The sequence below is a fragment of the Haliotis rufescens genome, unplaced genomic scaffold (genome assembly GCF_023055435.1).
Source record: "Haliotis rufescens isolate VD_foot unplaced genomic scaffold, xgHalRufe1.0.p SCAF_18, whole genome shotgun sequence".
NCBI classification, from domain to species: Eukaryota; Metazoa; Mollusca; class Gastropoda; order Lepetellida; family Haliotidae; genus Haliotis; species Haliotis rufescens.
Genome location: NW_025963868.1, coordinates 12029794 through 12045692, shown reverse-complemented (window position 1 = coordinate 12045692; position 15899 = coordinate 12029794). Strand labels below are relative to the sequence as shown.

Sequence of the window (15899 nt, the reverse complement as noted above, 5' to 3'; positions counted from 1 at the left end):
CAGTGGTAGATATGAATGTTGGGTCGTGGTAGTTATAAGCCTGGCAGTGGAAGATATGAATGTTGGGTCGTGGTAGTTATAAGCCTGGCAGTGGTAGATATGAATGTTGGGTCGTGGTAGTTATTAGCCTGGCAGTGGTAGATATGAATGTTGGGTCGTGGTAGTTATAAGCCTAGCAATGGTAGATATAAATGTTGGGTTGTGGTAGTTATAAGCCTAGCAGTGGTTGATATGAATGTTGGGTCGTGATAATTATTAGCCTAGCAATGATAGATATGAATGTTGGGTCGTGGTAGTTATAAGCCTGGCAGTGGTAGATATGAATGTTGGGTCGTGGTAGTTATTAGCCTGGCAGTGGTAGATATGAATGTTGGGTCGTGGTAGTTATAAGCCTAGCAATGGTAGATATAAATGTTGGGTTGTGGTAGTTATAAGCCTAGCAGTGGTTGATATGAATGTTGGGTCGTGATAATTATTAGCCTAGCAATGGTAGATATGAATGTTGGGTCGTGGTAGTTATAAGCCTGGCAGTGGTAGATATGAATGTTGGGTCGTGGTAGTTATTAGCCTGGCAGTGGTAGATATGAATGTTGGGTCGTGGTAGTTATAAGCCTAGCATTGGTTGATATGAATGTTGGGTCGTGATAATTATTAGCCTAGCAATGGTAGATATGAATGTTGGGTCGTGGTAGTTATAAGCCTAGCAATGGTAGATATAAATGTTGGGTTGTGGTAGTTATTAGCCTGGCAATGGTAGATATGAATGTTGGGTCGTGGTAGTTATAAGCCTAGCAATGGTAGATATAAGTGTTGGGTTGTGGTAGTTATTAGCCTAGCAGTGGTAGATATGAATGTTGGGTCGTGGTAGTTATTAGCCTGGCAGTGGTAGATATGAATGTTGGGTCGTGGTAGTTATTAGCCTGGCAGTGGTAGATATGAATGTTGGGTCGTGGTAGTTATTAGCCTGGCAGTGGTAGATATGAATGTTGGGTCGTGGTAGTTATTAGCCTGGCAGTGGTAGATATGAATGTTGGGTCGTGGTAGTTATTAGCCTGGCAGTGGTAGATATGAATGTTGGGTCGTGGTAGTTATTAGCCTGGCAGTGGTAGATATGAATGTTGGGTCGTGGTAGTTATTAGCCTGGCAGTGGTAGATATGAATGTTGGGTCATGGTAGATATTAGCCTGGCAGTGGTAGATATGAATGTTGGGTCATGGTAGTTATTAGCCTGGCAGTGGTAGATATGAATGTTGGGTCATGGTAGTTATTAGCCTGGCAGTGGTAGATATGAATGTTGGGTAGTGGTAGTTATTAGCCTGGCAGTGGTAGATATGAATGTTGGGTCATGGTAGTTATTAGCCTGGCAGTGGTAGATATGAAAGTTGGGTAGTGGTAGTTATTAGCCTGGCAGTGGTAGATATGAATGTTGGGTAGTGGTAGTTATTAGCCTGGCAGTGGTAGATATGAATGTTGGGTCATGGTAGTTATTAGCCTGGCAGTGGTAGATATGAATGTTGGGTAGTGGTAGTTATTAGCCTGGCAGTGGTAGATATGAATGTTGGGTTGTGGTAGTTATTAGCCTGGCAGTGGTAGATATGAATGTTGGGTCATGGTATTTATCAGCCTGGTAGTGGTAGATATGAATGTTGGGTCATGGTAGTTATTAGCCTGGCAGTGGTAGATATGAATGTTGGGTCGTGGTAGTTATTAGCCTGGCAGTGGTAGATATGAATGTTGGGTCGTGGTAGTTATTAGCCTGGCAGTGGTAGATATGAATGTTGGGTAGTGGTAGTTATTAGCCTGGCAGTGGTAGATATGAATGTTGGGTCGTGGTATTTATCAGCGTAGCAAAGTTTCCTCCCATAAATTAGGGGCAGTTGACATTGTGTGGAAGCCTCATTGTTAAAGTTTTGGTTTGATTCCACACTTGTGTACAATTTTGGAAACAGTTTCTGTGTCCCCTGCAAGAATAGGGTTGGAATACTGAATAAAAGCAGCGAAAAACCATACTCACTGATGCTAATATTTGCAGATACATTCACCGATAGTGACCCCGATGTCAGCTCCAACCCTGCAGGTGGCACACACACCGTTGGCGACACCGTCACCCTGAAGTGTAATGCTGATACCAACCCACCAGCAACCTTCTCCTGGCACAAAGAAGGAGACGATAATTCCACCACGCCGGGCGAAGAATGGACACTTTCTAATCTTCAGATAGAAGATTCAGGAACATACACATGTATGGCCACCAATGTTGTCGGTGGTGTGACGTACAATGCATCAAGATCTCTCAACATCAATGTTGGTGAGTACAGCTTATTGTTTTCTATATCTTTGCTCATATCAGTTCTTGTACAAATACTCAAGGGACATATATGAAGGCGAACATAATCCAGGGACCCGTTCCACAAAGCGATCTTAGTGCTACGACTGTCCTAAGTCAGTGTTAAAGAATGGGAGTTACGACCGACTTAGCGCTAAGATCGCTTTGTGGAACGGGGCCCTGGTTATCCTAGATTAGTTGATATTTCTACAATCTCCACAGACAATTATGTCTTTGGTGGAGAAAGTGGAACATCTCAGCATGTGAAAGAAATTGCTTCCACAGAATTGTAGAGGTCTTGATTTTCATATCTGCCTATTCATCCTTGATGATTATGTGTAAGATGTCTCCTTTTTTTAGGGCAATAGTAATAGTCTGGACCCAGAGCTACCAGAGCTTGATGTCCTGATGTCATGACATGAACATTTTATATTTTGAAATTAGTTTCTTGTTGGCTGAAGCAGATAATCCCAGTTCTGTATTTACAAGCGCATGCTAGATTGAACCAGCCACCCTATGTTAGATTCAGGGCTTTGAAGTACAAATAGCAAGATGGCTAAGGTACGGGTACTGGTAAGACAAAGAGGTCAGGAGTTATTTTTGGAATGACGTTTACATCTTTGCACGAGCATGATCATCTAACTGTGACTGAACTAATGCATGTATTCCTCTCTGTCTCTCTCTCACTCCTTACCAACATCTGCAGTTGCAACAACAACCACCCCTTCCACCACACCCTCTACGAGTACACAAAGCCCTCCTTCTGGAAAGACAGATGCTGTTAAGCCCGGACCAACAGGTATGTTCAGCTGTTAACTGTCGTCATGTTTCAGTCACGTGTCTGTCGTGTTTTTTATGTCATGTCTCATGTGATATGCAGTGACTGTACCTCTGCCATGACATGTCATGTGATTTACTTTGACTATACCTTTATCATGTGATATCATCTGTCATGTGGGGGCACGGGTGGCCCAGTCTTCTAAGGCGCTGCATATTGCTGTGCAGAGTTGCATCTCTTGGACACGCCAGAAACCTATGATTGTGGGTTCGAATCCCGGTTCGCCCCGATTATGTTTCTAGGTTTGTCAGCACCATACCCGTGCTCGTTGGTTTCACCGAAGTGGTAAACGTCTGAGACCTGCATCACTTCAGGCTTTCCTCCCACATTAAGCTGACCTGCCTTGATATAACTGGAATACTGTTAAAAGCGGCGTTATACCCAACTCACTCACTCACTCATCTGTCAAGTGATGTGCTGTGACTGTACCTCTGTGATTGATGAGGAGGAAACAGCCATTAAATATTCCTTCAGTGATTTGATTCAAGACATTACACACACATCCAATAAGACTAGATCAGAGAACAATATCTTTTTTATCAGTGATAGACTCCGTTGGTATGTTTCAACTCATCCACTGTTAATTTCAACTAGACAACTAGAGGTAGCCATATATCACCCTCAATATGGTCAACACTGTGTGGTGAGCCCATGCTTTCCCCTAGGGGAACATCTGCAGCCTGCACTATGTCCGAACTGACAAGTGTGACAACTTGTTGCATGGGTTGAGATATTGTTGGATGTCAGTTGCTGTGATGTTAACTGTGTTACAGTGACTGTTCTGTCATGCATGTTGGCATGGAGATTTGTTTGCATAATTAGCATTGTCCTTGTGTAGAAAAAGGCAATCCTCACAGTTGAATCCGACCCCACCAAATTACACCTGACTTCCTTAACAACCACCTGACAGCATTTTACTGGTAATCCCACATAGGTGCACTTTACTATGACAATCCCCACCCCTTTCTTGACCCCCTCAGATTTTCTTTACCCATCTGCAATTAACCCCACCCCACCCACTTAACTCAACCCAGTCCCACTTTATCCAACCCTTTCCCACTTAACTCAACCCTGTCCCACTTTATCCAACCCCGTCCCACTTAACTCAACCCCGGACCACTTTATCCAACCCCATCCCACTTAACTTAACCCTGTCCCACTTAACTCAACCCCGTCCCACTTTATCAAACCCTATCCCACTTAACTCAACCCTGGACCACTTTATCCAACCCCATCCCACTTAACTAAACCCTGTCCCACTTAACTCAACCCTGTCCCACTTTATCCAACCCCGTCCCACTTAACCCAACCCCGGACCACTTTATCCAACCCCATCCCACTTAACTAAACCCTGTCCCACTTTACTCAACCCTGTCCCACTTAACTCAACCCTGTCCCACTTTATCCAACCCCATACCACTTTATCAAACCCTATCCCACTTAACTCAACCCCATTCCACTTAACTCAACCCTGTCCCACTTAACTCAACCCCGGACCACTTTATCCAACCCCATCCCACTTAACTAAACCCTGTCCCACTTAACTCAACCCTGTCCCACTTAACTCAACCCTGTCCCACTTTATCAAACCCCATACCACTTTATCAAACCCTATCCCACTTAACTCAACCCTATTCCACTTAACTCAACCCTTTCCCATTTAACCCAACCCCACCCACTTAACCAAGCCCTATCCCACTTAACACAACCCCACCCACTTAACCAAGCCCTATCCCACTTAACACAACCAGTCCTCGCTTAACACGAACCCACTCATCTTACTCAATCCAACTTAACCCAACTCCACCCCGTATGACCCCTAACCCCTTCTGACATCTTCACCCTACACAAGTGCAAATGTACATCACAACTCACCCAATTAGTAGAAACATCGAGTCCAACTTTGTAGACATGTTCAGACATAGGGAGTGATAATTACATGTATGTCCTTTCATGGCATGAATGTTGAAATCAATGTACATTGGGACATATTTCTGTTAAATACTGCATCGTTGTGATTGGGCCACAAAGCTCAACTAAATGAGGATTGCCTGTTTATTCGACTGAAAACTGTCATTTTCTACAACATTTAAAAAGTAATGTGCATGACCTTATTCCTTATCTAGTACATAAGTTGCAAGTTGAATTGACCTGTTATTTATTACTTCACACAGACGTTTGTTTTGACATATCCTTCCTTAGCATGTAAACTATGCAACATTAATACTATGTAGACATTGATAGTTGTATTCTACATATCTATGTTGTGTTTCAGACGACGGAGACAACACTACCATCATCATCGTCGTGTGTGTCGTCGTCGGGCTGGTGCTTATTTTGGGCATCATCGCTGGCGTCTGCTTCTACAGACGAAGAAAGGCAAAGAGTCCCCCTGAAGGTCTGTGTGTGACACATTTAAGTCAGTTTTCTCCCGATTACTATTTCTTGCACTGGGGACATGGCGTCAGTATTACAATATCCTGTGAAGAACTGGGGTAGTCTTCAGCCTGTCATGTTTGTTGTAAAAGGGATCAGATGGTCAGGCTCGTGACTTGGTTGATGGCTCGTCAGTGTATCTCAATTGAGTGGATGGATGCTCATGATGTCAATCACTGGATTGTCTGGTTCAGACTTGATTATTTACAAGCTGCTGTCATATAGCTGGAATATTGCTGAGTGCTGCATTTAACACCATACAAAAACAAAACAGTATTACAATATTTACAGTGTCAGATAGTCATGCTAATCCTGCAAGCTTATGTTTGAAATGATGTACAATAGATGACTGTTTCCAAATTGTATTTTTCCTGCCTCAATTCTCTTTTTATCTCATTTCCAGAGCCATCTGAAAAGCCATACAAGTAAGTAGAACTGTATAATTATACTCCAGATACATGGGACCCGTGAAGATTCTGGGGTAGAATAGGTCTTCAGCAACCCATGCTTGCCGTAAAAGGTGACTATGCTTGTCGTAAGAGGCGACCAACGGGATCGGGTGGTCAGGCTCGCTGACTTGGTTGATGCATATCATCCATCCCAATTGCGTGGATCGATGCGCATGATATTAATCACTGGATTGTCTGGTCCAGGTTTGATTATTAACAGACAGCCGTCATATAGCTGGAGTATTGCCGAGTGCAGCGTTAAACAATAAAGCAACAAACCAACCAGATATATGATTTCAAAAAATACAAATATGTAATGAAAAGTATCTGACTTTATTTTGATGAAGATAAGATTTTGATGAAGATAACATTTCAATGAAAGAGCGTTTATCTTAATAAGTTTTATTTTTGGTATAATAAATAACCATAGTATCAAAATAGACACCAAGCTCCTCACAGCGATAGCCCGTTCGCGAAGCTCTCTTTACTACCGCTGCCACCAGTCAAAACTTCCCACTGTGATAGGTAGCCCCAACCATGCTTGGAGTTGAACTCGCAACCGAATGACCGTTATGTTTACAAACAAGTGACGACTGTCATGACGCCGAATACACTTACCACTGATAAATTACTTTCTTTGTTTGTCAATTTGAATTTCTATTTCATTAAAACTATCATGTAATTGATATAATAAAAATGTAAGGGAGACGTTGGTTGATTTTCCGTTAGTCTGCAATCTCGAACCAATCTGATTATACAAACAACAAAATACATTCATCTGGAAGACATGGTCAGTCGTAAACCTTTTCAAAATGAAATATGATGGCATTCCAAAAGACATAAACAAAAGTATAAACGTTGCCACATTTGGGGATAGAGGCCAAATTTCAAGATTCTTGTAATGGCCGCGCCCAAACTGGTGGCAGCGAAGTTACTGAGAGTGTAACGAAGGTGTGCTGCGCTGGGAAGGAGCTTTAATAGACACAGTGAAAGGGAGATAATTTTCAGGAGTTATCTCCCTTTATTCCTGGAATATCATGCAAGTAAACCGGACACAATTAAGTGAAATTAATTTTTTTTAAAAATAGGTATTCAACGGCTTTTAACATGTACATGTGTGAACAGTCTAGCGTTAAAGCAGCAATAAAATTTATAAAATTGGCTAGCTTAGTCAGCTCCTTATCTGAGTGCACAGGGGGGCACAAGTGGCCCAGTCGTCTAAGGCGCCGTGATTCGCTGTGCAGAGTTGCGTCCCTTTGGCACGCCAGAAACCTATGATTGTGGGTTCAAATCCCAGTTCGCCCCGATTATGTTTCTAGGTTTGTCAGCACCATACCCGTGCTCATGGGTTTCACCGAAGTGGTAAACGTCTGAAACCTGCATCACTTCGAGCTTTCCTCCCACATTAATGTGACACGCCGCGATATTACTTGAATACTGTTAAAAGCAGCGTTAAACCCAACTCACTCACTCACTCTGAGTGCACAGTGGGGACAAGGATTGTCAGTTTTAGATATTCTGGAAATGAAGCCAAAATATTTGAATTAAATGATCATCCTTTTTTTTTTGAATATCAAGAAATGTAATACTTGTACCCAGGTTTTGTGTTTCAGTGTCTCATTTGTGTAATATATCTCCTTACAGCAATCAGAATATGTCGATATACAGCACAAAACCGGACCTGGTGACGAACGACAACAAGAAATTCAACCACTACAATAATGTAAGTAAACGAGATTAGATGGAGTTAACTTGATACACCTACTGTCTCACTTAGAATGTGACAAGGCATGAAGGAAATTAAACAAAGAGGGAATAGGACACTGCCTGAAAGTGTAGGTCTTGGTTAGCCATGGTTTGCTCGAGTGATCCAGATCAACGTTGTGAGTTAAGACACAATGTTGTTGGAATGCCTGTCGACCCCTGTAGCCGGTTGACCCCTGTAGCCCCAGGATGCCGGTACAACACGTTTGACCTTGCCCTTCGATCCTCACTTTGAAGTTGAATAAAACTACTTCACAAACATAAATATACTTCACGTTTCATTTCCTTCACCAATTCTCTGTTTTGTGATATGATTATGTTTGCCAAAGAATAAGTTACTGTAAACGACCTCTGAAGGTACCAGTTGACCAAGGCTCCCCCCCAGTGTTAGAAATAAACGCCCGTGGTAGGTGGATCTCGTGTCGGGCCTGTAGGTTCATTACCGTATTCAACGTAATAAGCGCCCCGCTCTAATAATTGCTAATATATTGGCTAGTGAACAATGCCAATCAGCACCCCTTCCGATTGATCAATGTACACAAGACTTATTTATTCGTGTATAATACGCACTCGTGTGTTATATCACCCTTAATTATGGGCAATTAAATTCTTGAAAAATATATCTGTCGTATGTAAACATTTCAGGCTGTTAGCATAAACCACAAAATTTACTATTTTTCAACTCAAAATAAATTCTTATAAGCGCCCCCCTATTTCTAATTTTGAGAGAGCCCTGGGCGCTTATTACGTTGAATACGGGATGTCAGTTCAATCATATTTGTTACTTTGGATATTTGTTTCTATTAATTTTGCAAGTTCATACAAATTTAAGCTATGGATCACTGAGGCACGATTTGTGCATGTGTTTTATAATGATGCGCCAAGTAAGTTCTAAAAAAATGTTTTAACATCACATTTATTTGTTTCCTTTTACAACAGAAAAATGAGGATGCTCTGAACTACGCAGACTTGCAATTCGACACCAAACCTCGTAGTCGGAAACCGGTGGCCCTGGCGGACACCATGACAGATTATGCTGATGTTTCGATGCCTCAAGTCTGATAAGGAATGTGTCGATGTCCCACATGGTGATATGAGCGTTATCAGATGTCATGTTCATTGCCATATAAACAATATCACTTGTAAAGAGATATCATGTATATTGAGATACGTTACCACACATGATGTGCATGGACATCTATCAGTGCTATGTATGGTTTCTGTTACTTAAAAATTGAAAAAAATGAGCTAAAAAGAGAGAAAAAGAGTTTGTTTCCTCAATCGATGTTTGTGGAAACGGCAATGATGCATGTAATGATTTTGTTTGTGTGTTTTTCGTTGGATTGGGAATGTCCACACATACAGTTTACCATTACTGGAACATTCTGTCCATCGGGATCTAGGATCTAGTGAGTAGTGACAGTGTCTTCGTGGAGTGTCTACAATACTACAGTTACTGGAGACTGACTCTTCGAATGTGGTTACCCAAATGAACATGTCACCTTGAACGTTACAGAACTACATGTGTGACAAGTTTACTGAAGTCGAGAAAATGAAACATCACTTTCCTCAACTAGACACAACGGCTGTAACTTTCCCATGGGATTTGCCAAAAGACGGGAAATGATTTTTTGACCAGTGGAGGAGAAACACACGGCGTGATCCTGACTAAACTATGTTTTCTTGGAATTTAAGCATTTCCCCTCCTGTGACAATATTCAGTTGTCCACGGAGGTTGTGACCTTATATCCTCATACACTGATTCCACCTGTTTTTGTATCTGGCTCTGTGAATTGTATTCAAGTACTCGTAACTAATTTGTTATCAGGGAACATTTGTTAAAAGGGAAACATGATAAAATCACTCGGCTACAGTTGCTTGTTTTTCATCACAAATTGACTATTATTGCCAGTCTATTGTCTATAACGTACATGTTTCACACAACAAATTGATTATTTGTTCTGAGGATATAAAGTCGAAAAGGCTAAGATTGGATTTGTGAAGACATTTATCAAGGTTAATGGAATACCAAAGATTATGTGGTTCTGATTTTAGGCTTTGGTGTGTTTGCCAAGAGTTTTAAATGTCTTAGGAAAGTATTTGTCCTGACCCTTAACCTGTCTTGCTAACATTATCATAAATACCCCAAAATATTAGCCAGTTCAAAATGAGAAAATCTGCACCACAATATATTTTTTGTTGACAAGTGGAAAAAGAACTGTTCAGGACAAGGATCTGTTGGGTCCTTTTGGAGCTGTCTTTCTTATTGGTAAATTGACCTGGCAGACAAGGGACATGACCCTGGAGATTAACAGACCTACGGAGACACTACAGATTTCACAGACCTACTGAGACACTAAAGATTTTAAGGACCTACTGAGACACGACAGATTTCACAGATTTACTGTGACACTACAGATTTAACAGACCTACTGAGGCACCACAGATTTGCTGAGACACTTCAGATTTAAAGGACCTACTGAGACACTACAGATTTTAACACTTTACCGACTGTCCCAAAGATTTGATGCCTGCCCTTAAATTGCGCATGAATCAAAATCGTCAGAAGAATGGGTTAGTCTTGTTGAATATTTCAAACTTATTGAAACATGGATGGGAACTTCAAAATATTTAAGGCCAGAGTGACAGCTCAAGACATGACTAAAAAGGACCATTATTTTCTATGATATCAAGCGTGCATGCTATAATTTCATGTAAAATAAAATGACTTCAAGGAGGGTTGTATGAAGACTAGATAACAGATGTTCTTTCAGTTAAAACAGTTAGCCTAAAAATAAGCCTCTTGCAACAGCGTATTTTTTGTGCATTAGTTTGAAGCATAAATATTTTTTTCATGCTTTTTGGGGGACAATATATTTTTTCAGTGCAGTTCCAGCCAACCAGAATATCAAATTGTCAGTCCCTTCGGATGTTCTTTGCTCATGTCCCCAGTTTTACCAAAGATGTCATATTGCCATTATGCTCTGTGTTCTGGTAATTGTGATGCAGCAGGTGGGTGAGGATGCCATAAATCCGCTCTGTTTTCACTGAATATTGAACAGGGGTAGTGTGATATCTGATAGTGTGGTTCTATGATTGCACATTCTTTGTTCTCTCAATGTCAGAGAATCCTTTGAAATCAAAATGTCTTTTGTGTGTGTGACATTGTAAAGTTTTCTTTCAAGACTTGCACTTTTTAAGACTCATGATTGATTCATCAAGAATTAAGTCATTTCACTTCCATTTAATCTCAACCAATATTCTACACATATTTCACCACATAGAATATGTTGTTTTTTTGTATTTGTATTTGTAAATAGAATAAAATATTGTTGTGCTCTTTACCCAAGTCTGCTAAGGGTCAGTTGGATATTGTATTCAGAACATCACAGTTGTCATGGTAACTTGGATTCTGTTGCCATGGGGATCAAACTTTTAGATACTTAATTAGCTTTGTTGGCCAGTTTCAGTTTTGACTGTCCTTGAATGTGTGTTGATAGCTTACCTTAAAACTGGATCTCATAGTGTTTGGTTTTCATGGCAATCTGTTCATTTTATTCAGTGTTTGAATGGAACTTGAGCAATGTTTTATACTGCTTTGGTAGAGTTATTCGTTTTGTTGTGAGAATAATACCTATTCTTTATGCCTATTGTGATAATTTCTCTAAACTTATTATGAAAATTATCATATTTTTTCATGAATAGAAGGAACTTGAAACTGCATTATTTTAGTTCAGATTACAATAGATGAGATATTATCTCTGTCATTGATATTATTTTCTTCTCACATGGGCTGTGAAACCAACCAAAACATGTATTTTTGTTTAGCTTGATAGAGAGAATGTTGTCATTAAAATGCTGTCAGCTGATCGGCAGCTTACAGTTTGTGGCTGAGGTTGTAAACTGATAATCTGAAGTAACACTAATGTATTTGATTCTAATACAATCATTAATATGCTTCAGAGTCTGTTTATTACAAGGCAATGCCACTTTTATGCCAAGATCCTGAAAGCATTTAATTGAGGTTAATATCTTACATTAGAGTTCTTGAAATTAGAGTTTGAATTGTCCTGGCTGAATGCATAAATTTCAAGCTTGAAGAAAACGAGACAGATGTATATATAAAATATAAGTCATAAAAGGAAATTTGTTATTTGAGTGCAATTATCTGAATTAGGCAAGTTTTGTAAGTAATTAGATGCAAATCTAATCTTTCATTTTTCTCTCCTTAATTGTATTGTAAAATTAGAAGAAACACAATATCCAAAGCTATGCCCCAAATTCTATTGCATCAGTCAATTTGCTTGTCAGATCTATTTCAATATTAATATGACACAATATGACAGAAACGACTGTTTTCATTGAGTTGCATGCATATTGTTTTCATCTTACGTATCATGTATATTACAAGTAATGTTATTTTTCCTACTGTATATATTTCTCCGATGATTCAACATCCATATCTTCTCATTTTGATAGTTCATTAGCACATTGTGCCGATAGTGAACATGTGTTTTACATTTTTTAAAAGATCCCCATGCGAGACCGTGATCAGGGGAACTGATCCCGTTAGTTAAAGAGAAGTTTTTATACTGGTACTATTTTTTATATGAAATCAGGACATTTTGGCCTTGGTGTCAGGCCTAGATGGATTTGGGTCTCATTCTGTGATCATACATATTGACCGAAATTCTCACATGTTTTCGGTTTGTGAAAATAGAGTTTGCTGCATCAAAAACTTGACGTGGTCTTAATATTACGGGAAAGTGTTATCTTTACACAATCAGTCGGTTTAGGATCTTGCATATTACCAGATTAAGTTGTATGATCTCATTGCTGTGTACAATGTACAATAGAGTTTGACATAGTTCTGTCTGCCTTGGCTTGGACCACACCTAGCTGAAATGTCGTATTTAAAATACGGAATTTGTATTTTCCTTTCTTACTATTTGTAATTCTGCTCCGAGTTAATTTAAGTTAGTTTGCCTTATAGGAGCTCAATTTGAATCCATCATTTTCATGTTAACACAGTGGTGAAATTCCTGATTTTTATAATTTAGTTTTTCATTTCTCAAATCTTTTTTACCATTCTGAAAATCAGACTTTTTGAACTCCTTGGTGACATCTCCTTAATTGTGTTGTGTGATTTTAAAAGAATTGTATTGAGTATATTATGCATACTTTTACTTCCACACTTTTAAGCTGTGCACTACATAAGCTACTTGCACGTTATTTAGAAATGTGTCCATAAGACCATATGGTGATAGCGGTGGTTTCTGATGAGCGTATAAGTGTCTTGCCTGTATGCATGAATGTTGGTTTTGTTGTTTGTCCACTCTTCTGTAGTGGCGTTTTAATTGCATGTCATCCTATATTGTCATCACATTGTCCCCATTGTCGTCATTGTCATCATTGTCATCTATTGTTATTTCATTTTCATTAAACATCCTCTAATCCCAGGTGTGTTTTCATCAAGCTGCCAGAAATCGCTTGAATGAACAGGTGGAGCAAGCAATACTCTGAATGTTGCCATCAAGCATTTTTATTGTGCCATCTCTATGTTTAGGGCCAGACCATTTTATGGGTGACAAGTTTGCTTGGTTGGGTGAAAAATCTTGCTCAACATTAACCTAAGCAGCCCATTTTAAACTTTAACAGAGATAGTTTTGTACTCTTTTTATCAGATTATTTGTGGCCAGGAACTATATTATTTTATTATCAATTGTAATTTTAAAGAACTACAGTTTTTTAATTATATAAATTTTGTGTACATGTCAACTTTGAGGTGGCAAATGAAAAGATGTTGGATGGGCAAATATGAACATGTTTAAATTATTGTCATTTTCTTGCTGGAGTCACGTGATTCATCTGGTAAGGTGTGTGTCCTGAAGGTTCTAAGTGTTGATGTACATATCCCTGGGGTTTTAGGATGCATCCTGGTCATAATTGCTTATTTCAGATTCATTTGTAATTACATCATGATTAGATTGTACATAGGTCAAATTAGATTATTATCTCAGAGCATATTTTATTGTAATGCTAGCATGATCAATCATTATAAACATAACAAATAAAACAAATTTATAATAACTCTTGTTTTACATGGTTTGTGCTTTTTTTATCATGTTTATGTTTGTGTGAAATGTGATAATTTTCAGCAAACAAGTGGTTATGCAGTACAAGAAACAAGGTGTCCAACTAAACAGTACTCTGAGAAGCAAGGAGCCTTATATAATCCTCAACAAAGTTGAGGATACTCAGAAATAACTTTAAATTTCCAAAATTGCAAGAGATATTGGTTTCTAGTTTTTGTTGTTGTTTTTTGTTGTTTAATGCCACACTCAACAATATTCCAGCTATATGACGGCGGTTTCTAGAAATAGGTGTATAATAATGAACAAATTGGGAACACATTACAAATGGTAGTGAAGTATGACAGTGGATGTTTTGACTGCAAACGATCTAGACTGATTGTTTGTTGTTTAACGCAGCACTCAGCAATATTCCAGCTATATGACGGCAGTCAGTAAATAATCAAGTCTGGACCAGACAATTCAGTGATTGATATCATGAGCATCTATCCATGCAATTGGGATACAATGACATGCATCAACCAAGTCAGTGAGCCTGACCACCTGATTCCATTAGTCGCCTCTTACAACAAGCATAGTCGTCTTTTACTGCAAACAGATTGGTGAAGATTTATTCTACCCGGATTTCTTGAAGGACGATGGGGATGAGATGGGAAATTTCAGAGTTGATGTTTTCGGATTAGTAGTGAGTAATACAATCATGATCTGTCCAACACGACGAGGCATATTGCGAATGAGTTTCCCAATGTCGCTTTGAGGAAGTTTTTACCCACACTTGCAGCGCCTGGCTAAGCTCAGCCAACGTGGTCCGGTCCTATGACGTTGACATACACGTCTCCCCACCATGTCCCATACTTTTCAATAGGGAAAATGTCTGGGCTCATTGCTGGCCATGGCATTACATGGATGTTGTGCTGCTGGAAGAGTATAGACGATTGGTGCACAGTTAGCTCAGGTGCCTTCCGTCCTGAAAGACAAAACATTGACCCACACGCCTTAGTATATTGTCCCGCTAGTACTGTCAAGAGATTATTCCTTGCACGATATGGAGTGGGATTCGCTGTCATAGTGATGCCACGCCAAGGCATAACCGATCCACTTCCAGATCTGTCATGTCGTCTTCGATTGACATAAGCTTGACGTTCATTTCAACGTCCCCAGACATGACCACGTCTCTCAAGTTAGTGTAAAGTGAATCGGGACTCATCTGTAAACATGACATCAGACCATCAACGTTTAACCCAGTTTCGACGCTCTGTACACCATTAACGTCTGTTGGCACCATTACAATTTTTTAAGGGGTAGCACAACACGTGGCCGTAGAGGATGGAGATGAGCGGCATGCAGACAATTTCTAATCGTATGAGCCGCAACTCGTACTCCAGTAGCCTGATGAACCTTGTTACCAATTTGAATCGCCGTTTGACTCAAACTCTATTCTATTTCGTAGAGCCTGGTTTCGGGTCTATCGATCCTGTGCTCTTGTCTCTGATCTTTGGACTCCCTGTACGGCGTTCGTCTAGATTTTGGGTTCGTTGTTGCTAATCACAGACAGTGAAACAACGAACGTATTGGCCCCTTCACGCCGACTTCTGCTAGTTTCCAGCATGCCAATAGCCGGTAGACGTTCCGGGCGTTGCAGAAGCCGCATCGCTAGTTCATACACAAACAGTTAGTGAAACCATGTAAATCACAACTGTATGACAAGCATAATTTGGTCCACAGTGATTAATCAACCTTCTTTGAAAGTGTCAAACTCAGGAAGGACACTACGCACGCGTGTTGAACAACTGCGTGAGGTACGTGCAAACTATAGGGCTTGTTTTTTGGTGTTTTACAAATAAAAACGTCAACACCTTGTATCTTGTAATAGTTTGTATTAACATTTATTCTTCAAGGTCCCCTCACCTTTCAGAGTACAAAAGAGGACACATGGGAGAAACACAACAGGGGGTTTATTGTATAAATAACACAGGTTTGTCTGTTGGGCAGAT

At 39.9% G+C, this 15899-nt stretch overlaps 1 protein-coding gene across 2 annotated transcripts in view; it reads left to right on the top strand.

Moving 5' to 3' along the window:
* The window catches only part of LOC124117990 (cell adhesion molecule 2-like), a 41304-nt gene extending 27401 nt beyond the window's left edge, over positions 1–13903 (top strand). For both annotated transcript variants that reach the window (XM_046480026.2, XM_046480025.2), the window contains 6 exons: positions 2033–2308; positions 3033–3125; positions 5440–5562; positions 6004–6025; positions 7694–7772; positions 8753–13903. In XM_046480026.2, the coding sequence (XP_046335982.2) occupies positions 2033–2308; positions 3033–3125; positions 5440–5562; positions 6004–6025; positions 7694–7772; positions 8753–8875 (716 nt within the window). In that variant the 3' untranslated portion in view covers positions 8876–13903. The remainder of the gene's footprint in view (positions 1–2032; positions 2309–3032; positions 3126–5439; positions 5563–6003; positions 6026–7693; positions 7773–8752) is intronic.
* The last annotated feature ends 1996 nt before the right edge of the window (positions 13904–15899 follow it).